General features: G+C 39.8%; 2 protein-coding genes across 3 annotated transcripts in view; one reads left to right on the plus strand and one right to left on the minus strand.

Moving 5' to 3' along the window:
* Window positions 1-20261, plus strand: part of LOC137179453 (protein Dok-7-like) — a 22813-nt gene extending 2552 nt beyond the window's left edge. The window contains exons 5-13 of one of the 2 annotated variants that reach the window (XM_067584119.1): window positions 2546-2746; window positions 8621-8740; window positions 11508-11618; window positions 12204-13108; window positions 16178-16249; window positions 17238-17283; window positions 17386-17538; window positions 17724-17921; window positions 18809-20261. In XM_067584119.1, coding sequence (XP_067440220.1) covers window positions 2546-2746; window positions 8621-8740; window positions 11508-11618; window positions 12204-13108; window positions 16178-16249; window positions 17238-17283; window positions 17386-17538; window positions 17724-17921; window positions 18809-18945 — 1943 coding nt within the window. In that variant the 3' untranslated portion in view covers window positions 18946-20261. Of the gene's footprint in view, window positions 1-2545; window positions 2747-8620; window positions 8741-11507; window positions 11619-12203; window positions 13109-16177; window positions 16250-17237; window positions 17284-17385; window positions 17539-17723; window positions 17949-18808 lie in introns of both variants that reach the window. The other variant, XM_067584118.1, reaches the window with a different exon arrangement.
* lrpap1 (low density lipoprotein receptor-related protein associated protein 1) overlaps window positions 18406-23609 on the minus strand; it is a 12088-nt gene continuing 6884 nt past the window's right edge. The window contains exons 6-8 of the mRNA XM_067584120.1: window positions 22569-22651; window positions 21868-22044; window positions 18406-21092 (exon numbers count right to left, since the gene is read on the minus strand). Of these exons, the coding sequence (XP_067440221.1) occupies window positions 21024-21092; window positions 21868-22044; window positions 22569-22651 (329 nt within the window). The 3' untranslated portion in view covers window positions 18406-21023. The remainder of the gene's footprint in view (window positions 21093-21867; window positions 22045-22568; window positions 22652-23609) is intronic.

Here is a 23609-nt window from a genome sequence, read left to right on the forward strand (position 1 = left end):
TGTATTCATGAAGGCCCACAAGTAAAGCTTTGATTCTCCAGGTCTAGTCGTATCTGAGCTCATCCTCAAACACTGAGTAGTTGTAAATGTGAATAAGAAACTTTTCATCAGTTCTAAAACAAACTGCAAAAAAGATGATGAGTTTGGAGTTCCAGAAATTGATGAAGAGTTCATTCACTGTGTTATCAATCAACAAATTATTCCTTCAAACCTTCGATCAATGTATATTACGATAATTTCTTGCTATTGTTGAGTAAAATCTGACTACTTGTGTTTTTAAGTGCATTTAGGACATGGTATTTTTTTAATCAGTCATTGGCCTTCATGTGTTTTCAAAGCCTGAAAATCTTCTGTAATTTGACTGAATGGAGGATATTTCTGCATGTGAATCAGTGTTTTGCTTAAATAAAACATCTGTGCTCACTCGTAAAGGTTAAAAATTAAAAGAAAAAAGCCACTGGAGGCCACTTTCTGAAGTGGAATTACACAAACAGATGCAATCTCTTTCCCATCACATTGACCGTATCTGCAAAATCTGCTGTCTCAACATCACAACTTTCTTTTGAGTGGAGAGTGGGTATGGAAAAAAAGAGTGGACTGTGCCAAAGTAATGTACCTTATAAAAGTTATGTTTATCTTATACTATAGTGTGTTCCAAATTTTCAAGAAATAATGCCTCTAAAGGATCATTTTTATTGTAGTATTTGGTTGTTTGTCCCTCCTCTACCTCAGAGACTTCTCCTGCACAATAAGAAGCTCGCAAATGTGTTTTCACAAGAACTGAAAAATATTTTTCAGAGCCTTATTACCACAATAAATTCTGAGGAAGATAATACAATCTTTCATCTGTTGATACAGTTCCAGCCAAGCACCTCAAAGTATTCAACACTTTAATCATTTTACCTATTGTTAAAAACTCTGGCTTTCAATTATAAGTTAGCAGCGTTTCACAAAAGAATTTTAACTGGCAGGCCTCATAAATAACTTTTTATCTCTGTCCAAACTTTCTTTATAAAACTAGTCTTATTGAGAACATGTTCCCTCAACTATCATGAATTTTAATAACTTATTTAAATGACTCCGGTCTGAATTTTAACCGTGCCAGGCTGTGACTCGAATGCGCTTTTTTTTTTTTGCACAGATGGCACTGTCACTACCTATAACATCTCTCCGAACAGCTAATTCTTCCTCTGAAATATCACCTGCAAGATATTTTCTAGGCTCCATTCATTTCTTCCCCTTAATCATATTATCCACAAGCAGTCTGCTCCTTCATCACCATGTGACTGTAACATATCTCCCCTTGAAAACCTCTAACAGCAGCTGTCTTGACTTTTTGAATTAGAGCCATCTTAGATATTAAGAGCTCAGTGTCAGAGAACATCTTCCAGTTTAACGACACTAACTCTCTTTTCTGTTCCTCTGATTATTAAAATAAAATTCATAACACGAACGCTGGATATTTATCTTCCGATGTAAAACTCACATCACAGAATCTAGGGATGATTCGGTGTATCCACCACAACCTTGAGCTGACCTAGAAAAAGTCCTTCACAGATTTATTTCCTCTTGTAAATCACTACAGCTCCAATTACCTAACAAAAGTCTATTTAATGCCTGCATGTTGTCTACCATGCTGCTGCAAGGCTTTTCTCTTCAGCCAAATGTAGAAACCGTTTCATCTTAATTTAAATATCCTCCACTGGCAGCCTCTTATACCGGTGGTGTTTCTCGTTGTAGTATACAACATTTTACATTTCTGTTAACATTTTCACAAGCATGCTCATTTCCTCCTACCTTCCAGGCAGCCACTGGTTTTAATTCATTTCACTATGCTATGCAAAACGTTTGCAGAGATTTTTTTTAACACAAAGCATGACTTAGCCCTCAGCTACATCTTTGACTGTTCAGCTGCCTGCAAGACAGACTGCACCTAGTTATCCAGGCAGAGCTCTTCAGTTCGCTCCACAGACTTAACAGAAAACAGCAAGCGTCCTTTAGTCTCTACATAAAATACGTTTTTATGAATTTATTTACCATATAAATTCTTAGATTTTTCAGTCTTTTGTTTATTTAGTACAATTTTATTATTGTCTCGTGACTTCAAGGATAGATGATGATGATTTTTACCCACCAGGCTCCACTGATGATGCTCTGTGGGCAAGTATATAGTTCTACATGTACAGTATGTATACTGTATGTGATGCAATACAGTGTGTGAGAGGGGGAGACAGAGCTTGGCGCTGAAAAAGTGCCATCTGCACAAACTGAGTGATGACAAATTGCAGCCAGCAGAGCTTAAAGAACTGCTAAATCATCATTATCACCGCCATCACTGTTTTATGTGTGCTTGTGTGTTTGTGTATGTGTGTGTGTGTGTGTGGTATACGGTTTGTTTTTATGTTCCACCTCATTTGTTTAGTGATTGATGTGGCTTTGTGATCAATGATACCTCTATTGTCTTTATGACTAAGTATGTGGGACACACGCACACACTCATTTGTCTTTTTCACACCTCTCTGTCTGTCTGTGTTTCACTCCTCAGTCCACAGGTTCAGCGTCAATGTGGAGCCAGGTACCAAACTGGAGAGTGGCCCCGCCTCCCTCCACCTGTGCAACAACTTATTGGTCCTCACTAGGGGCCTCCCTCCTGTTGTCATTGGCCACTGGAAGTTGTCGGCGTTACGTCGATATGGTGCTGTGCCAAATGGCTTTGTGTTCGAGGGGGGCACTCGCTGTGGATACTGTGAGTAAGAGGTTTTTCTGCTGTGTGAATATAGACACTGCAGCCTGCAGCCAAAAAGGCAACACTAACACTACTTTGGCAAAGTACAGAGCCTCACATAGCTGACTCAGTTTTGTTGTTGTTGGTATATTTCTTATTTGTGTGTAACTGGACAAATCTAGATCATATAATGTGAGATACTTTCTAACTTTACATAAATTCAAATTTTGTTTCTTGGTTCCCATATTGATTGAATGTTGCACAAAAAAAGCGAGACGGTCAAATGTTGAAAAAGTGGTTGTTAATTATTCTGTCTCTTACAGAAAACACAATTTCTTTTGTTATTTCTTTTAAGCCAAAATGGCTTTTAGTGACCACAAAAAACATCATCAATTTAACTCTTGTTACATGCAAATACAAACAACTAAATGAAGTCGAAGATGCAAGTTGAGGGATATAAGAAAATGGTACCAAAATCCAAAATCTAAGGTATCTACATTCTATTTTTTAAAGTGTCTCCTTTAGATAAATAAATTCTCCTAATTTTACCTCTAGGGTTTGCAGAACGATAGCTCTGTCATTTAACACTAACAGGCCAATAAATAAACCTGTGATTTATTGCAGGTGTTTATAGAGTAACTTTATCAATGTAAGAAATGAACCCACCACACTGTACTGTGGGCCTGCCCACCAAATAATGCTCTGTATGTGTGTGTGTGTGTGTGTGTTTGTGTGGTTGCCAAGGTTTAGGTATCCTCTGAATGTCCAGTTGATGTGAGCGTGTATGTGAAGAATGAGAGGCAGTTTTATGTTTTTGGGAGGGGATGTGTATGTGCGTGTGTGTGTGTAAGAGACACATGGACGACAAGAAAAGTGTTTAATGGGACACTTGGAAATATGCTTATTGTTATTCCTTCATCTCCTCACTGTCAGTGTTTAAGAGATATAACAGTGTGAAGAGAAAGTTTCTGAGTGCAATAAGCACTTATGTGACGTCTGTGTGTGTGTGTGTGTGTGTGTAAGCAGACTCATGGCTCCTACAGGAATAACCATGAGGTCCAGAGGCTCTGGTTTCAGTGTTCTGATGAGCAACAGCTATAAATACCGGCCTCCCCTGTTGTGGTCACTCAGCCAATCACATAGTGCCCGGGGGCTAGACAGCCAATCACAGTTGCTTTCTTCACCTTATGTACATATTACCCAGCAGGCACAGGGATGGTAAAGAGAGGGCCTCTTGGTGTGGCAGAAAAAAAGAGAGTCGTGATGTGAGAGTCAAATCGGCAAGTGACATTCCTTGCATGACTGCAAGGTAAAAGCAGAGTGTTAGTTTACATGTTTACATGTTTATTTGTATTTGGTGAGTATTTGTGAGATGTGCCAGCAGTCATTTTATGGAGTGTTGTCTGCTTTCACCTAGAACATATTTTCTTCTGGACATTCACAGACCAAATTTTCTGTTTTCAGTCAGGTCCCAACAGTGTTTCAATCATTTGTACATTACCCAGAAATCACAGCAAACACTTCAGTCTCTTATCTGTGACACTGCCCAGACACAGTGAGTAGTTGGGAGTGTTTTATCCACTTGTCACCAAGCAGAGGTAGTGCAACATGGCTTATATATGCAAATATTTATGCAGCAATTGTGTAAGAGGATGTGCACTTGCTTTTCCTGACAAAAGTAGAAATTTAGCAGAAAACACAGTACAAAACAACCAGACAACAGCTACTTCTTTGTGTGTTTTGGAAGGGTCGGTCATTAAAATTGAACATAGTTAGCTTTGCTTCAGCTAGCATCTCCTATTAAACTATTAAAGGATAGTTCAACATTTTGGGAAACAATCTTATTTGCTCTCTTGCAGAGAGTTACATGAGAAGATTGACACCACTCTCCTTCCTGTTAGCACTGATTCTCTTTTCTGTTGTCTCACCAATACTTTTTGCTGCTGTTAGCGACTCAAACCATCAACAATAATGTAAAACTCCCAGAGTGAAATTCACTGCTGCATAGATTTCCCTCCAGCACTGGTTGTACTTCTGGTCAGATCAGTCACTTTATAATGGTCATTTTTCTTAGCTAACAGATATATCATAGCAGGAAAAGCACAGCTGTAATTAATAACATGAATATTGGCTGTATTGCATGTTCAGGGTCCTGTCTTGTTGGTGCTGGTTCATTGTCATGGTTTACTGGGGCATCTAAATAGAACGGAGTCATCATCAATGTGTAAAGTTACACCTGTGTCTGTCTTTATATGACAAGTCAACATATTTGCTGTGAAAAGCTGTGTTCTCTCTGTTCTCTTTCCCTCAGAGGCTTTTATGCTCAAGCAAATCAGTAAGCGAGTCTCTCGGTCATCTAATGCTGCTGTATAAAAATATTTTACCCTTGACTGCCACAGTGCTCTCTGCTGCAGCTGCACTTTCAAAGTCAGCTGCGCCTCGGACGATACAATTTCTGGCTGCAGAGTTGACGGCTTACACCACAGTGACGTGACGAGCCTTTTTACTGCCATGGACACACACACACACACACATGCACTCTGTGACCAGTCCTGTGGGAGAGCGGGCAGTCTTGCTGTGCAAAGCCTTTTACTAGGCAATAATCAGTTGAGGCAGCTTCCTCATGAATGTTTTTTTGGACATTGTACAGTCAAATACACACACACAGTGTTTTAGTGTGAATCAGTATAGAGTGAAATCAGTAGTTCAGCTCTTATTGGATGTGTTAATGAGGCCACGGTGTTCTGTAATCAATGATGTTTGGAGCAGAGCCTGTGTCTTAGCTAGACAGATATTTTCTGGCTTATCAGGCCCACACGTGTTCATGTAGGCCTCATAGCCAACACACACACACACACACACACACACAGGTCCTTAGTGCACACATGCATACAGTAATAAATGATCCTCTGCAGGGTTTGGATGTCCATCAAACCTTGTGATCTAAGTAAAAAAAATTTTAAGCCGACATGCTATGTCAGCAATCTTTCCATGTCCCTCAGCAGGCATAACCACACACACACAAACGCACACGTACACACGTTGTCTTGTAGTTCAGTAAGTATGTTGGTGCACGTGTGAGTGTGTTTTTCTCGTGTGGTGTTCATTATATGTTTTAAATTATTATGCAGCATTTCTACATCAGACAAAGTTATGTTGTTATAGTTTGTCCATATTCTCATTAATTCTGGTTAGAAGTATAAAGTAAAAGGCAACTTCAGCTACTCTGTCATGTGTCATTAAGGTGTGAATGACCAATAGAAGTTAAAATGTCTCTGACTCTCTATTAGAAGTGATGAAGCCTCTTGGATGAGTGGTGAAACATTCTCAAGACAAAATATTGGACAAAAGTCCGACCCATTACTACTAAATACGTCATTATCATTTTTACAGAAAGTTGTAGAGTAGTTAATAGAAAGCCCAACTCTTACACTTTGTAAACCAGTGTAGAGGATGGAAGTTGTCTGTGTGAACAAATAAGCTGAACACCAGTCCCAAGTAGACAAAAGACTGCTTGTAATGTTGTTATCCGACAGAAAAGCTGCTCATTTCCATATTCAATATAAAATTGACTGCTACAATATTTATTTGTTATTAGAAAATAAGATCTGTCTCCTTTAAGATGAGCTTTCATGTCGCCGAACTCAGCATATTTGTGAAATGACTGGAGTCCAACAATGCCCCTTGGTGTTCATAACATAATAATAATAAAAAAAAGTATAAAAGTAATAAAAAAGTGAATATGACTGCCAAAAAATGCCTTCCAAGAAAATCACAGAAAATAGAGAAATACATCTTATTTCATCCCAACACATCCTAATATTTTTCTTTCTAACACTAGATATGTCTCTTTTGATTAAAAGGTGTTCCAAAATTGTTTGTGCAGGGAAAAAAGCATTTCAAGGCCTCTGATTATGTTTATTTTTTACCCACCAGATGAAAAGAAGAAAGTAGAAAGAAATACAACCCTATGCTGCTTACGGACAGAATTATTTTTCAAACTATGCATGAGATCATTTCAAAAGAAAGTGTAGGATTTAATAAGTGGAGTTATACTGGACAGTGTTTGTACATTTAAGCAGAGCTTTGACCGATCAGGCTTTAAGTGATACTCACCTCCTGTAGACCTTAAAGGCAGTTTTTCAAAGTTTGTGGTTTTGTCTTACAAAGTTTATACAGCTACCTTTAAAGTTTTCAAGGGCTGAGTGTTTGATACATAAAATATAAATCTTGGTGGAGGCATGTGTAGTAGAGCACAGCAACTCAAGAGGGAAAATTGCTAATACTGTTAATGCAGCACCTCCACCAAATGGAAGATTGATTGATGTAATCGAGTTAAAGCCATAAAGGAAAAACAAAACAAAAAAAAACAAGATAATTATAGCCTAATTAAACGCAGCTTCCAGTTTATTAGGTACATCTTGCTAAAACTGATGCAGTCTAATACAACAGCTTTGAAATAAATGTTCAGTTTTTGTTTCAGAGACGTTGTTGATTCAACTTTATGGTTATTTTGGAGACTTTGTAGTTTGTATTGTGTTATACTGGATACATTCCAGCATCAGACTGGGTATCTGTCTGACGTCATACCTGCATGAGCCATCCTTGAGCCTGCAGTTTATGTTATCTAAGTATAGAACAATCATCCAGTGAACACCTTACAATGTAATGCAATTCAAACCACAAGCCTAAAAATGACAGCAGAGTTGAGTAAACATCTCCTCAACGGTTGACATAAAACATACCGGACATTCACAAAGGTAGTGTTTACATTAGATTTTATTATGTTCCTATTATTTTGTCCAACCCCAGTAGCTGTGACTGCACTAAATCATGAGAAGAGATCTGAAAACTCAAAAAGTCTCAAAAGTCTCTTTATCAGTCTTTGTTTTTTTTTTTTAAACAGAAAATGTAAAAGATAGTTACTATGTGAAATTCTGTCATACAAGCATAATTTCAGCTAATGGCCGAACAAAGATAATATCTATGATTATATTTTCTGCTTCATCTCCTTCTTGCTGTGAAACTCTGACTGAGCTTGTGATTCGATGAGTTGGCCAGACATTTCCACTGACTCCAGAGAATACGATAAAATACATGATGGCTGATGAGGCTGATTGGCTTCCGTTACAATGAATGTTCAGCGATGAGAAAATCTTTTCAATCATTCAACTGGAAAAGCTAAACAGAGCTCTGAAAGCATTTTTTAATAAGTAAGAAAAATGATAAGTTAGTAAGGTTAAGTACATTTTGTTGAGCTTTGGAATTTTCTTTTAGATTGTCTCATAAATACAAACATAATGTATCACAACTAAGACACATTTTCAATACCAGTGCTTTTTTTTCTTCTCAAATCTGTTTCTTAGAAATGACATTTTAAACCAAGACACTTTGCTGAATGGCATTACTAAGACTGACTCAGTTGTTATCTTTCCAAATAATGTGTTTCTGCTCTACTTTCTCAGCTGTTACGCTCTTTTATTAGCAGCAAACTCCGTGCATAGATGAACAAAAGAACAAAGATGATTTTTTTTTTTTTTTAAACTAAAACCCTGAGTAAGGGCTTACTTTGTGGCTGTCTTTCAAATAACACCATGATGTGAGATTTTGATGTTTCATGAATTTTTGCTTGTCTTGTGTTTTCACAGACTCCTACTTCTGTGTTGGCTTGATAGCAGAGGGGGGGGGGGACGTTTTATGTAACCTTTAAATGAAAGGCTTGTTACTGGCTCAAAGAACAGCCTTGCGTTTACAAGAGCCCTCTGAGCCTCAGAGGATGTTGTTTGGCCTTGCGCAAAAAATTGTGATTTTACTCATTATTTTACCACTTACTACAGATTTTTTTTTTTTTTTTACCTCTGCCTTGTTGTGCCACACTGTTCCTCTGTCTCCCAGGGGCTGGTGTGTTCTTCTTGTCCTGTTCAGAAGGAGAGCAGATCAGTTTCCTCTTTGACTGCATCGTAAGGGGCATCAACCCCAGCAGGGTCCCGCATGGCCTGCGACCCGCCCTGCCAGGTGAACACACACACACACACACACACACACACACACACAAACACAAGTGCGAACAGTATCACTCAAGCTTTTTTACAATATACACACAGAATATGTCTGCAAACATAAATAAGATGCAGTGTAAGCAGGAATTTCAGTCTTTTAAGCAAGGATGTTTTCAAAAGGGTCCCACTGCTCTGAACTAAAACAATCAATCATATCGGTATGTGACTCTGTGACTTCCATTATAAAGGTTTACTGCCTGTTTAGTGTGCATGTTTAGCATTTGTCTGAGGCGCCATGCTAACGGAAACATCACATGCTTAAATCCCCAAGGGTCACCCTGTGGATTAGGGGGTTATGCCTTTGCATGTGACTTGTGTACTATTGTAACATACTGCTAATTTCACAGGCATTTCTAAGACCTACGATATGCAGACAGAGGGTTTAGTGACAGCTGAAAAGACAGAACCTGTACAGGACAGATACCAAGGATCTGACAACTCTATAATACCTTTGTATAGACAGAGACAAGCTTATTCCACTGTGAGAATGTGCTAATACAGCATACGCATACACATCTCAGGGTCTATTTTTGGTTTTTGATATTTAAATGCACAAAAATCCACAGTAACTCCCTCCTAGCTTTATTTTTTTTTAATACTGTAACAACTGACTTTATGAAGAAACCTTCCTCTCCATTTCAGCAGTTAGCTACTGCAAATAAAACTGCTCTTAACACTTTCTGCAGAGTCAGTTATCGTTTAAATTTATGATAGTACCTGACTATTTTAGACCTGGACCCAGTTCTCCCATCTATTTCCATCATACTGATGGATTTTAACTTTCCTGTCAGTAGGTTTCTGTAGAATTATATTTATCCTGCTTGTCAGGGTGCAGTGGTGGAAGAGGTATTGAGATCTTTTATTTAAGTAAAAGTTGCAATACCACAGCATAAAAATATTCCAGCACAAGTAAAAGTCATGCATTCAAAATCGTACTTAAGTAAAAGTACATAAGTATTGGCAGCAAAATGTACTTAAAGTATCAAAAGTAAAAGTTCTCATTATGTGTAATGTCCCCATTTAGAGTGTGATATTTATCATATGTAAATATATTATCGGAGTATTAATTAATATTGATTCATTGATACATATACGTGTAATCAGAATATATCAGTCTATAACAATGCATATTTTATAAACTGATAATTTTAACGTATAAAATATTGATCTGAAAAGTACAGTAGCTATTAACTATAGCTGTGAAATAAATGTAATGCAACACAAAATTTGCTCCTGAAATGTAGTGGAGCAGAAGTACAAAGTAAAATAAAAAGGAAATACTCAGGTAAAGTACAAGTATCTTAAAATTGTACTTAAGCACAGTACTTGGGTAAATATAATGAGTTACACTCCACCGATGTCAGGGTGTGAAGTGCTCCTCTGCAGTTCAGTACTGCCAAGGCTCTCCAAAAATCAACCAAAAAAAATCTTACACTGACATATTTATAAGCTCATGGATGAGCTGCAGTGGTGAAACTACCACATTTACTCAAGTGCTGTACTTGGTCCTGAAGTACTTTAACTGATTATCCCTTTTTTGTACATCTTATAGTTATATGCCACTACATTTCAGAGGTAACTAATTTGTGGCAAAAACTTCTGTATTTAAGTAAAATGTTGAATGTGTGACTTGTGATGGAGTGTTTTCACATTATTGCTACTTTGACTACAATTAAAGTAATGTAAATACTGAAAATATGACTAAAATATACATCTATATGTTGTACATGTTACAAAGTGAATATAGTAGGATTGGATTAGACAGATAAAAACACAGGCTAACATCTGTCCTGTGCATAGTTGTAGGCCTGTAGGTGGTTAGAGTTGGGTCAGAATCACGTCAGTCTAATGAAAAAAAATGGAAAAATAGCATCCAGGTTGAAAGTGGCCGCAGTTAAACTTCAGCCTCCCTGTAACTTTTATTCTAGTGTCAGCCAGCCTGAGTCAGTCTGCTCTGGGCCCCACTGTAACCTCACGACATTCAGTGCTGTGAAGCAGCTATAATTAGCATAGACTAGCAACGTTAGCAAATGTTAGCTGACACCTCACATAGCGTAGTGAAGAAACTTGGCATCTGCACGTTAGCATTAGCTGCTCCGGTCCAGAGGCAGAGATCCAGGGGTTAGGTTGTTGACACCTATACACACAAACACCCTGACCCACTGCGACGTTCGCACAATGACACACACACACACTCTTACACCCCAGAGGCCTCCTCCCTTACACCCGCCTCCACAGTATGTATATATAGTAGGCATTAAGTGTGTAATTGGCAGGGTTTTACACTAAATTGATGTTCCAACAGATAATCGAGGCGTCTATAGCCTCCTCTGGGAGATGTTAAATTTACAAGCCAGTGTAACAGATGGAGACATATATACATTGCAGACATCTTAAGGAGGAGGTTGATGAGCACAGTAGGGCTCTTACAACACAGTGTCTATGGTAAAAATACATATAATTTAATCAGTATTTTTTACTTCCAGTAGACTTACTATACAGTTAATAGTCTCATAAAAAGAATCAGAAATCAGTCAAAGATAAGCCAGTAAAGGAAGTTAAGATGCAAATACAACATTATCTGTTATAAATACAAAATGTCAAATTGTAAATGGTAAATCTGTGTGTATTAATGTGTCCTTCATTCCCCTGCAGTCTAAAGGTTTTATGATGTCTTTGTGTGTGCGTGTGTCTGTTCCTTTCTGTGTGTAATGTACAAACAGCGGATCCCTACGCTGACCCAGCCTCAGCAGAGGAACGGATCAGCCAGGAGGCATCAGATCTGGAGAAAAGACTCAGCATGTTGTCTCACTGCAGTCTAGCGAGCAGCACAGGTACATTATTCTATGTACTTCACTTCAAGCTATTTATGAGTAACCGACATGAGCACTGTAATGTATCAGGGGGATAGCATGCATCATCTTAGGGCTTGTAAATTGTGAGTCTTTTATTCATCATTGAACCTTGTCTCCTCAAGCTCGCTGGATGTCTGTCCACACAAAGGCTTAATCACTGGTTTATATTTATGAGGCCATTCTAGAGAAGTATAGTCATAATTATGTGTGTATATTAGTCAGAAATGTGAGGCTCAGTATGATTTGTTTTTGCTGACTGCCTACAAAGCTTAGAGAGAGTCTTGGAAAGTAAGCCTTCATGATTTCTGCCGTCACCCATAGAAACGCCTGCAGAGGACTTGAACTGTAGCGAATGAGAGCAGTTAATTGAAAATGAATTTCACAGGGTCACAATATTCTGTACCCAGAGACAAACTAACAGTTTGATTTACATATTATTAATTAAATGTTGTGTATACAGCAGTTTTAATTTCTGGTTTGTGTAGGATGAATGCATCTCAGTGTGTGTCTGTGTCACTTTGCGGATTGGTTAATAAATTACTTCAGCAATAACTTTCTCTTCAGCCTCCACTTACAGCTGCAGTACATCTGTTGCCGGGGACGACCACAGCAGCATCTCCAGCTCCTCCTCCAGCCAATCAGACGCAAGCTATGGAAGCAGAATTCCACTGTGGGCGGAGCCGTTAGCTAGGCCGCACCTCTCCAACGAGACTGCGTCAAGCTCATCCACGCTGAAGGTTTTGGCCAGCTCAGATGACCGGCTTTATGCGGCTGTGATGGGAAACTCTGGGACTCGTCCGTCCTCCGCCCAGCTCCACCCTCGTGGTCTCCATGACAGCGGGCGGCAGAGCTCATTAGACAGTGGGATTGGGATAGCGGCAGGCAGTCAGTCGTCTTACTCAGGGAGCTTCTCCTCATACACAGGGAGTCTGGACACGGCCAGTCAGGGAGGAGGGGAGGACTTTGGCTCCGTGGCCAGTTTACCTGCCCCACCTCCTCTTTCTTCACCTCATTTTGCTCCTCCCCCCACTCCTCCTCCTCCTCCTTTTCCCTTTCAGTCCATACATACCCCAGAGCTCAGTGGTGCTACCTCCTCCTCCCGCTCTTGTGCCTCCAGATGTAGCTCTTGTCCATCTCAGGGGCACGGTGAGGAGTACCAGATCCCCAGCCTGCTCAGACTGCAGTATGATACCCCAAGGAGTCTGCTCCAGACCCTGTCCCTGAGGGAACCCCCAGCCCAGGGAGGCCCACCTGGGCTGGACAGGGACAGCAGGAGCGGTGGGGATGGGGGTGGTAGCCAGGGACAAGAGTTCAACAACTGCCCCACAGGACCCAGGGCTCAGCGTCAGCCCATGATGCAGCGCTCACACTCCTGGGGCAGTGAGAGGGCGCCCTCTGTGGACAGTGAGGGGAGGTCCACACCCAGATCACCGTTGTTACCTGGAGGCTTTGTTTGTGGAGAAACACAGGTACTGATGGTCTCACACTCTTTCAATCAATCAATAAACCAACTGAGCAGAATGTTTCACACAGGAGAGACTATACATGAGTATCATGTTAGCTAAGGCTAAGACTACACGTACCTTTAATACCTTTAAGTCCTCTATGGACTTAAAACCCCATGTATGGAACTGGATCATTTCAGTTCTATATTTTAAACAGGCTCTAAGTAAGACCAGTGAAGAGAAAATATGCTTTTTTGAAACATTTTCATAATACTAGAGTCTAATCACCCTGAGGAGATTTGGTTAATCACATTATAATACAGTACAATCCAAGAATGTAAACAGATTCTCATCATTATATAATTGAATCTCTGCCCTGAACTGATATTTTTCCCAGCTTCAAGCTCTCTTTGGGAGTTTAGTCTCTGTGCTAACATTTACATTAACAATAGAGACTTAATGAAATGAAACGAGATGTTTGCAAATCATCATGCAAATCACTTACTCCAGCTCTTGGATTGCTCCCACAGTTGCTAATCTTTCTTTAATGTGCCTGCTTGCATTTATTAAGCCCACAGTGGTATTTTTTTTTTTATTCTTGACCAAATAAATGGGATCTTATATAACTATCCCTTGTGCTAATAAGCTAGGATGAGCTCCCCAGTAGAAATATGGTTTGGATGTTAGGGAATAAGGAAAGAGGCTGGGTGAGTGATATTACTGAGGTTACCAAGTTGGCACCTGCTGTCAAAGAAGTTTAGCTGTAATAGAGTTCTCTGTAAATTTAGGCATCCTGGAGTGAGCTCTGAATGTCTTTTTTCTCTCTTAACAAGCGACAAAAATTAGAACCTCTCTCATATATTCCGACAGTAATAATTTTGGGATGCACTCTTAACTTCTGAGGACCTGTAATGCTCTATTGTGCTAGTGGGATAGATCTGTATCCTGGCCACATTTCAACATTTTTCATTAATCAGACCTTCATCAGGGTGAATATTTGCCACAAGGGAATCTCAAAAGGTATAATGACATTAAATAGAGCAACCCTGTGCCTATTCATGCAAGTACACATGGGAAATGCAGTTCACAAATGAAGTTCCCAAAGTCCAAATTAACTGGGAGCTCCACAAATAGAATGTATCACAAGAACCGAGGATCAATCAATACAGGAATACCTGTATTGATTGATCAGAGGTAATAAAAGGAAAGGAAAGAAAATATGGCACAAACATCAGGAAAGTCGTCATAAAGTGCAGGACTTACAACCTTCTAACACAGCAACATATATATATATATATATATATATGTGTGTGTGTGTGTGTGTGTTTCTGTGTGTATGTATATATATATATATATATATATATGTATACATACATACATACACACACACACACACATACACACATACATATATATATGTACATATATATATGTATGTATATATATATGTAGATAGATATAGATAGATATATTACCTGTCAGAAATGTTGGTTCAACTTTATGGTAATTTTTGAGGTTATAGGTTGTCCAGCAAATTGCTCATTAAGTGTTTCTTTAGTCGGTCTTAGTGAGGATATACTGTATGTCTTATCACTGCTGCTCTTTGTAAGTGCAGTTTTATTCTGTTTGGCCTATGTAGTCATTTTCATTTTTGCCCTTTCCGCCTTACATAATTTTGCAGTGATTGCGACTGATGCACCTGCAGTTCAAGTAGCAATTATCTGGCCTCTTCACATATATTCTGCTACTTGTTATTCAACCAAATGACTCACTTGGGTAGCTGCCCTCGAAAACACTGCATAATGCCAAGGAAGAATGATACCTAAACTTAACTATTTCTGTACACAATATTCTTCATCACTACCACTGCAACACAGGACTCGGAGAGCAAAAACTTCTCTAACCATTTGTGAGCTACACCAGCTCATGCTGTGCTACTGCCTGCCTGGCTGCCTTCCTGCACTCACAGCATGCCTTCTCTGTCTCTTCCATATGGAGAGTTTGGATGTCCCAAAGACATCCAATGTCAGGACTTTGGATGCCTTTGGTCTGAAGACCACAGGCATCGGTTACATGGTGAGAAGATTCAAACACCAGACATATGTGACAGTGAGTCAAACCCAGGTCCTTCTATAACTGCAGGGTGACAGTGCTCATCTCTGAGCCAATGAACCGCCCATATAGGAAAGCAATAATGGTAAAAAATGAGGTGTGAGTTTCCATCAAAAACCTGTCTAGAGCTGCTGTTATTTTCCTTTTGATACATTTGTCTGAAACCCCAAAATCCCCCAGAAGAGACTTCTTCACATTGTGTATAATTAATTTTCTGATGGGTTGTGAAAAGTGCTTTCCCCCTTGTAGCGAGCAAATTATTATCAGAGCAGGAAAGGAAGCAGCATGTCTTGTGATTTTTGACAGCTTGTGTAGGAGTGTGTGTGTGTGTGCGCGTGTGTGCGTTCATTATATAGCATGTGTACGCTGGAGAGAGAGAGCAAAAGGGGACCCAGAAAGTTAATGAGCAGTGATGAAACAGACAGAAACCCTCAGAGAGGAGAATCCTGTTGTACGAAGCACAAATGAGTTTTCTTTATTCATCAATCCTCAACTCTGAAGTGTCAGCGGTTCAACGTGGCAAAAAATACACACTCTTCATGTCTGTTAATAAGATGATTCCTGCTTCATGTCCGCTGAAACAAACCATATGACAGAGAATATTCCTAAAGCTGGAGACTGCTGCGTTGTTAGCTGGTGTGGGCAGGAGAAAGTGGTAAATTGGGACACACTGTCAGAGATTTCTAATGTCTGAGCCAGCTATCCTTTTGTCTCCTGTCTGCAACCTCTTAAAGATGTCAGCTCTGTTCTCTTGGCTCTGTAACACCCGCATTTCTTCACCTCATGCCCTCACACTTCCTTCTCTCTCCTTATCAATCCCTTTATAAATCTTTCTGTCCACGGCTGCTTGCATTTCCTCCCCTCTCACCATCTTTTTTGTCCTTGTTACTGTTTTCCTACTTGACAGTGTCAGTGTTGAATGTTGCCAGGACAAATATCTAACCCTGCCATGACGATAACTTCTCATATCTCCCCACACAGTGCAGTCATGATTTAGACAACTACATTTCACCAGAGCAGTTGTGGTCTGCAAGGAACAGCTGCTTCACGCCGGTAAGGTTTTACTTGCTTATGTGGCTTGTAAAAAGAACTGTAGTAGGTTTGAAGTGTGATTATGTAACATTTAAAAGAAGAAATACCAGTCTTCCTCTTAAAATGAATAGTTGAGTTCATAATAAATAAAAAACACTCTTTCTCATTTCAATACACTCAGTGGTTTTGCTGCTACAGCCTTACTTGGTCTGGTATGACCAGTATCTTATGGTGGCTAATTTTAGCTACTGTTACATTACATATTACCATGTCACAGATAAACATGATGATGTCTTTAAAGCAACTGACGGGAGCATGAAAGGATAAGTTAAAGGATAAATCAGGTGTCCATATGAACATTGAAACAGATTTTGCTTGCTATAATCACTCTTCCTTTCTCCATTCTTCTTCGATATACAGTAAGTGATGGGAGACAAAATCCAGACTTGTTTTTGGTGCAAAAATGTATTAAAAAAAAAATTCTGATAATATGGGACCTCAGCAGTTTGAGTTAGTCAAACAAATAATATCATTCACAGTTATAGTCCCTTTAGTAAGAAATGTCCTTTTTGTATCTCAACAGACAGTGTTTTCCTGTTGAGCTGCAGGAGAAGGATCGTAACAAAAAGAGACTTTGGTGCTAAAAAGACTGTAACTTTGAAAGATATTGATTTGATCTGACTAATTTGGAAGGCTGAAGCCTCATATTAGTGTCAAGTAAACTTTTAAATACTCTTTGGCTGTAGATTTTGTCCCCCATCCCTTACATTGAAAGTTCATTATGAAGGGATCTCTGAATGGTCAGTATGAACAGGAGGAATGATTGCAGCAAGACAAACATGTCAGTGTTCATTTGAGCACCTGACTGTTGTTTTAAGACAGACTTGAAAAATTTTGAACCCGTCTTTTAAGGCAGCTTAAGTTTTACAGATACAGAAGGAAAGAGTAAGGTGTTCCAGTGCTTCAAGATAAAACCTTTTAAATAATCCTTTTGTCACTTACTTTATAGGTTGACAACTCACCATCAGATCCATCACCTTCTGCAGATAAACCAGGTGCAGTGTGATTGTGTCTCATTGTCTCGCTGCCACTGTGTGAATTGAAGTGGAACTGTGTCAGTGTCAAACACTAATGTGTTAAACTGTGTTCCCATTCAGACCCTCCTCTCTGTGTGAGAGAGGAACATGATGACAGTGGGGATGTTGGTAATAAGTTTGCAGGTCTGAAGAGGTGGCTGCCCTCTTTGCCTCCCTCTGGACCTCCGCCTCTGCCTGTCACACTGAGCATGCGTCGCCCAACATCAGCTTGTGGTAAGAGTATTACCTAATTTCTGATGAGTTAATAGTCATATGTCTCATACTTGCCAGGTATAACAGGTTTGTCTTGGTGTTTTTCTATGAAGAGTAGCGTACTATTGATTAATTGTCAATTTATTGGCAAGGATCAAATGGGCAAACACTCTAAAGAGCTCTCTTTTTTTGGATTTTTCTCTCAGGTATGTTCCAGTCTCACAGTGAAGCTCCTCCATCTGCACCCCTGGACACCGGGCTACACAGTGACAGCACTGTTAATTATGTCAACATCCCCATTAGCCCCCTGCCAGCCAGAACTAACAGAGAGCTCCTCTACACAGAGCTGGACCTGCAGGAGCCCAGTTCATCTCCAGTCTCCAGTCCACACAGTGCTGTCAGAGGTAACACTTTGCAGCTCTGCAGACCCAGTAAGAACACCGAGCCTTAAATGGACATTTTAAAATCTCTATTTTTCGTTTCCTGCTGCTTCTTCCTTTTCCATCTTTACATCAGCCTTTGTGTCAGATTTTTACCCCCAACTCTCTGCCACCCACAATGCATATAGAGCATTACAGAATGTCACCCACTGTCATGAGGGAAAGTTAACAAAGACAGCAAGAAGGAAGGAAGAACAGCACAGGGTTATTAGAAAGTGTCCTGTTGCTTTGCAAATATCAGTTCTTTTTGGCTAAATGTCATCTATCTTTCTCATGCACCGGCTTGTAACTAGAAGCGTGGCAGACGTACAGACTAAAAAAATTTACAAAGCAGATTTTTTTTAAACATTTGGTTTGTTTGAGAGCATCCTGCTGCTACTTATTTTTCTGATCTGCCTCTCTGTATCCATCAGTGATATTTGAAGAAGTGTAAGGAAACAGAGGCTGATTGAGAACAGACATGAATTTAATTTTTATTGCTGCTTCAGAGCCTAGTAACACATTTTTGGACGGTGAAAATTAAGCAAGTAACAGCAGTGACAAAATAATTTCCAGCGATCTAAATGTTTAAAAATGATCAGGTGTTAATTGGCAAACTGAAAACGTGTGCATTTTTAAAATCACACAGATAAAAATGAATGTTTTATCGATATATTCCAGCACTAACAATGAAGAAAATGTTGTCATAAGAAAATGGTGTAAGGTTCAGCTCCGTATGAGGTCAAAGTAACGTTGCATCCCAGGTATTGAGAGGTCATTGTTGTATGTCACAATGTTAAGTTAATGCATCATACTGTAGACACACATTTCTTCTGTTTTCTCCCCTTTTACCACTGGTACCACCCAACCAGAAGAGGGCTCCATCGGGTATGCCCACCTAGACATCGCTGCCATGGAAACAGCTCAGAGAGTGGGGGCGGAGCACGTTCAGGGCAGGCAGGACAGACTGACTCAGCTGGAGAGCAGGCGGAGAGGGCCACCGACCTGACTTTGCTACGCCCAACTCGATGACACTTCAAAACAGTTCTCAATGCTGATTCTCTGCATTTCTTCGAATAAGCTACATTGCTCACCAATCATTGTCATACTCATAAATACACACACAGTACTGCCAGTGAACAGAAATTCCTGCAAAACAATCCATTCCACTAAGAATAAGAAGAAAATAGGAAATGCCTGGGAAGTCTCTTGTATAGCTGCTTATGGATGTTTGTCATTTCTTTGTGTGTGCAGTTTCCTTCAACCCCACTTGCATACTTAAATCAGTGTTCCTACATTTCACTTGATGACTTTTACCCCCAAAGTTTTTGGGCTGCATGGCACTTATGTCTGCTGAGACAAATGTCAGAGGGGAAACTGGTTATAACTGCCTTTAAAATTCACTTGAATGTTGGTAGAAAATGGCTTTAATCTGAGGAAATGGCACCAAAACCTGATGTTTACCACAGATATTCTAGATAGCAGACACAGATATACAGCGATGTATTGTGATGTCACATTGTAATTTGTTAAGCTTGAATTTATTTCATATTCTGGCTAGATTAACTTTTTTCCTGATTGTAGCACTGTTTGGGTGTGAGTCTGTTTGTTGTTACCACTCTTACCAAGAGGTCACCAACTGCCATGGTATAAATTCATATTATTTATCACAGGGTTGGAGCAGAATATCATCACACAATGAGATCAAGCCTCCCTCATCACACTGACACTCAACAATCGACCGTTAAGAGTCCCAGCTTGCTTGGCTATCATTCCACATCAGAGCTTGAAAGCGTTCGATTGAAATAAGCAGCTTAGAGTTATATCTCAGGTGCAAATTACATTAATCCAGGCCCATGTGGCCAAAGCAGGACATGACTGAGTAATCAGCCAGCCAGTAACATTCATCACTGTAATCAATGTCTCTGCTTCTGGTCTGTGAGAGGGCAGGAGTTGATGAATGGAAGAGCACAGTGTGTGTTCCAATTTCTCACCTCCCTCTTGATATCATCGGGACAAATTGTCCAATATCTGACACTAATTTATTTTTATGGTGGTGTTTCCCCACTAGTGTGTCTGAGGAGGAGACGAGGAGAAACAACAAGAGGGGGGGGGGGGGGGAGTCAGAAAAAGTTAGCTCTTTACCAAGAATAGCCTGTTAATGTCTCTGCAGGAGCTGCTTTCTTCTACAGGATGTGTAAATAGTATTTGCTTTTATTTATGCCAAGACAATATGAATAATATTAAACTATATTTTTCAAATATTACTGTTTGTATGTTGTTGGCACCTGTATCTTACTGAACATTAAAGATTGCTGTTACATTTTCAGGTCCCAAGTTTTCAGTGCTTGTTATCTGAATCTACAGAGCATCTTCATCTCATATTGATAAGACAATATCAGTAACATGACCACATTTGAGCAGGCCAAAGTATGAGTTACTACACTGGTAACAGCCTACAGTATGTGATGTAGCATTTATTACTTGCACAGCTAATGACAGACAGGTGTGGACTAATTGTCTAGCTACCAATGTGCCAATATTCCTATATTGCTGTTCCCCAAGACCTCGACCATCACTCAGCACCTAAACCACATCATCTGGTTAAGTGGACTCAACTATCCCTCAAAAACCACCCCTACAAAATTTGTTTTTCTGTGAGTGCTGCTACATTTTCAGTTTTTGCTGAAACAACCAGACAATTCTTCTTCATCTGCCTGTCATTAGCTGTACCAGACTAGTGTGTAAACTATCCCATCGTTATTTCATCTGTACCATGATTAATCATCTGACTAGTTATCACAATAAGGCCAGCTGATTTATAAGAAATCTCACGTATGCGTAATATGTACAAACAACCCACAATTCATTCATTCAGCGATTTTGTAAAATCAACAACAAATCAACAACTATTAACACTAGAAAAGTAGAAAACCTCCCATGGAAAACACTGATTCTTTTACAGTAGTTGAAAGGGAATGGGGGGGGGGCGGGTGAGGGGGGGTGGCGGCGTATGTTGTGTGCTGCAGAGGAAATTATTTCAGTTCATTGAACCTTCACTGAGATGATGACCATCAGCTGAGCTTCTCAGAGCTCATTGTGGACGAGTCCCTGGCGAGAGATCTTGTTGTTCAAGTCCTGCATATGTTTCTTCATCTGAAATCAAGTCAAAGAATCAACAGTCAGTGTCAAACCTGTCTCTCCCTTTTATTCAACTTTTATTCTATCTCATGTATAAATAAAGGCACAAACACTGGCCTTAAACTACTGACAAACTCCAGTAGATCTACATTCAGTTTTGGTTGTTTTCATGGTGAATTTCGCCTCAGACTCTCCTCAATCTTCTGCAAGGATATTACTTAATTTTACTAATACTGTATAGGAATGAACTGAGTATGCGGACTTCACATCTATTACAATACAAAAAGTGCTCCAACTTCTAGGATTCATCTCCAATTAAATCACCAGAGCTCACTCGTTTTTTGAATGCTTGGGTTTATCCTGGTGCTTTGTGATACACTTGGTTATCAGCTTGTTTCCTAATAACCATGATGATACAATATGTGTAAATATTAATACAGTGTACAATATTTATAACAGGTTTTTTCTTGTAAAGTTGGCTCAAATCCATTTCTTTTGGAGCTCTTGAACAGTCGTCAACAGCCTTTTGTTTATTACCAAAAACTGTTGTGCTGCAAGTCCACAAATGAGAGAGTCTACTCTTCTGTGACAGGAACAATATCAGGTGTTGTTAACCTTTGTCCCCTGTTTCTGTGTAACTGCATTCTCTGGACACTATAACAATGTTTTATTCCTTGCCCATTTTAGTTTCTATAGCAGGCAGCAGTTAGCCATTGGAAATAGCTCAGTGGTGTTTGATGGCAGAATGTGGAGTAAAAGCTAACAGATGACCCTCTTTATCCTTCCTTACCTTGTAGCCCATCTCCCGGGTCTTCTCAGCAAGTGTGTTGTACTTCTCCTGGTTCCTCTTGATGTGTTCTTTGTCTCCTAAAGCCTCCACGTGTCGTAGCTTCTGGTGAGAAAGCTCCAGCTGCTCCTGGTAATGGCTGTGCTTCTCCACCTTGGTCTCGAAGTGACGCAGCTCCTCCTAAATGAACAAGTAAAGTTCAGTCAACACAGAGGAGTGTAAGTTCAGTTCGCCGTCAGTTACATGGATGGCTGCGCAAGGGAGCCAATATGCGTCTAAAGTAGAGAAAATCCCAGCTGAATGTTTCCCTGTGATACATCTGATCTTGAAGCCAGATATCTTTAAAAAAAGAAATTGAGTTGTTCACTGCAATCCTCTGCCCGTATGACAAAAGGTTGAAGGAGCACAATGAGAGATAGGAGAGTGGAATACTTGGGTCAAATGTGTAATGCATAAGATGTTATCATAATGATGTGCTCAAGGCTTCATGGCTTACCTACCTTTCACAAGTAGCACTTAGCTAAAAAAGTAAACTATAAAAGTGAATGCAGCAGATGCCGAGCACTTGATTAAAAAGTTTCTGCAATATTAATTCTAAGAGTTAGACTGCAGTACTGTGATACAACAAAAAAAACTGTTATCTGGAAACAAACTGGTGAGAGCAGAAGTGTCCAAAACACTGTCACAAGAGATGTAAGAGCTACCTTGAGAGAGTCCAGCTCATCGTCAGTGAGGTTGGCTCTCTTGGCAGCCTCCCACAGTTCAATCACTCGGGGCTCCCGAAACTCTACAGAGGAAGAACAGACAGACAGAAAGATGAAGCGATAAACTATCCAGGGAGACAAGTTTGGAGCCTCACCAATACTTGCGCACTCATGAGGGAGGGAGCTTTGAAGAGGAGCAGCCACAGCAGATGTTTTATACAATACAATCACAACAAGCAGCTATACTAGTTGCTCAATAATTTGGTGTATACAAACAAAATAAAAAGAGACGAAAACTGCTTGAATTCAAATCTCAGCTTGAGGTGCTGTCACAGATTTCTTTTCACTCCGCAAACTCCTTAAGCACAACAAAACTGCAGGTATAACAAAACCAGACGGAGAAAACAGAGAGAAGGAGATTAAGACCATTTTGTCTAAGAGGAGGCGGGAAGCGAAAGGAGGACGAGAACAAATAGTCGAGTGAAAAGCGAAAAAACAGCTTGAGGGGAATGAGGAGAGAGAAAGTAAAGGAGTCAGTATGAATCAGCAGAAGGAACATAACCTTTATCTAAACTCTCCAACAGACACCCACTGAAACCTTCACTACAGAGACTCCACACACACACACACACACACACAAACTCTGCTATACACTAGACCAAAAGCAGCGAAAACAGTTACATGTTAACGTCTGTGTGGAGTGGAGAGATAAAAAACTAAAATAAAATTCAATCATGAGAGAGTAATGAATGTTTTCTCCGACTTAAACAGCACAAGTACACGCTGTTCTACGTCACTGGACGGTTGCTGCTTTAAACAACCTCTTTTTTTGCGTCCTTCCCTCTTTTAGAAACATATTAAATTTGAAACTAAAAGCACAAAACGCTTATGTTAATCCATTAGCATATTAACACTCTCCAACTGTGATATGGCGGAGCGTGTTATTATGATTACAAATCCCAGTGATTAAGCTGATGAGATAAATGCGGAGTGAGACTGATATGCAGGAAGAGACAAGCTGTGTTGTGTGTGTGTGTGTGC

The sequence above is a fragment of the Thunnus thynnus genome, chromosome 3, assembly GCF_963924715.1.
Source record: "Thunnus thynnus chromosome 3, fThuThy2.1, whole genome shotgun sequence".
Lineage (NCBI taxonomy): Eukaryota > Metazoa > Chordata > Actinopteri > Scombriformes > Scombridae > Thunnus > Thunnus thynnus.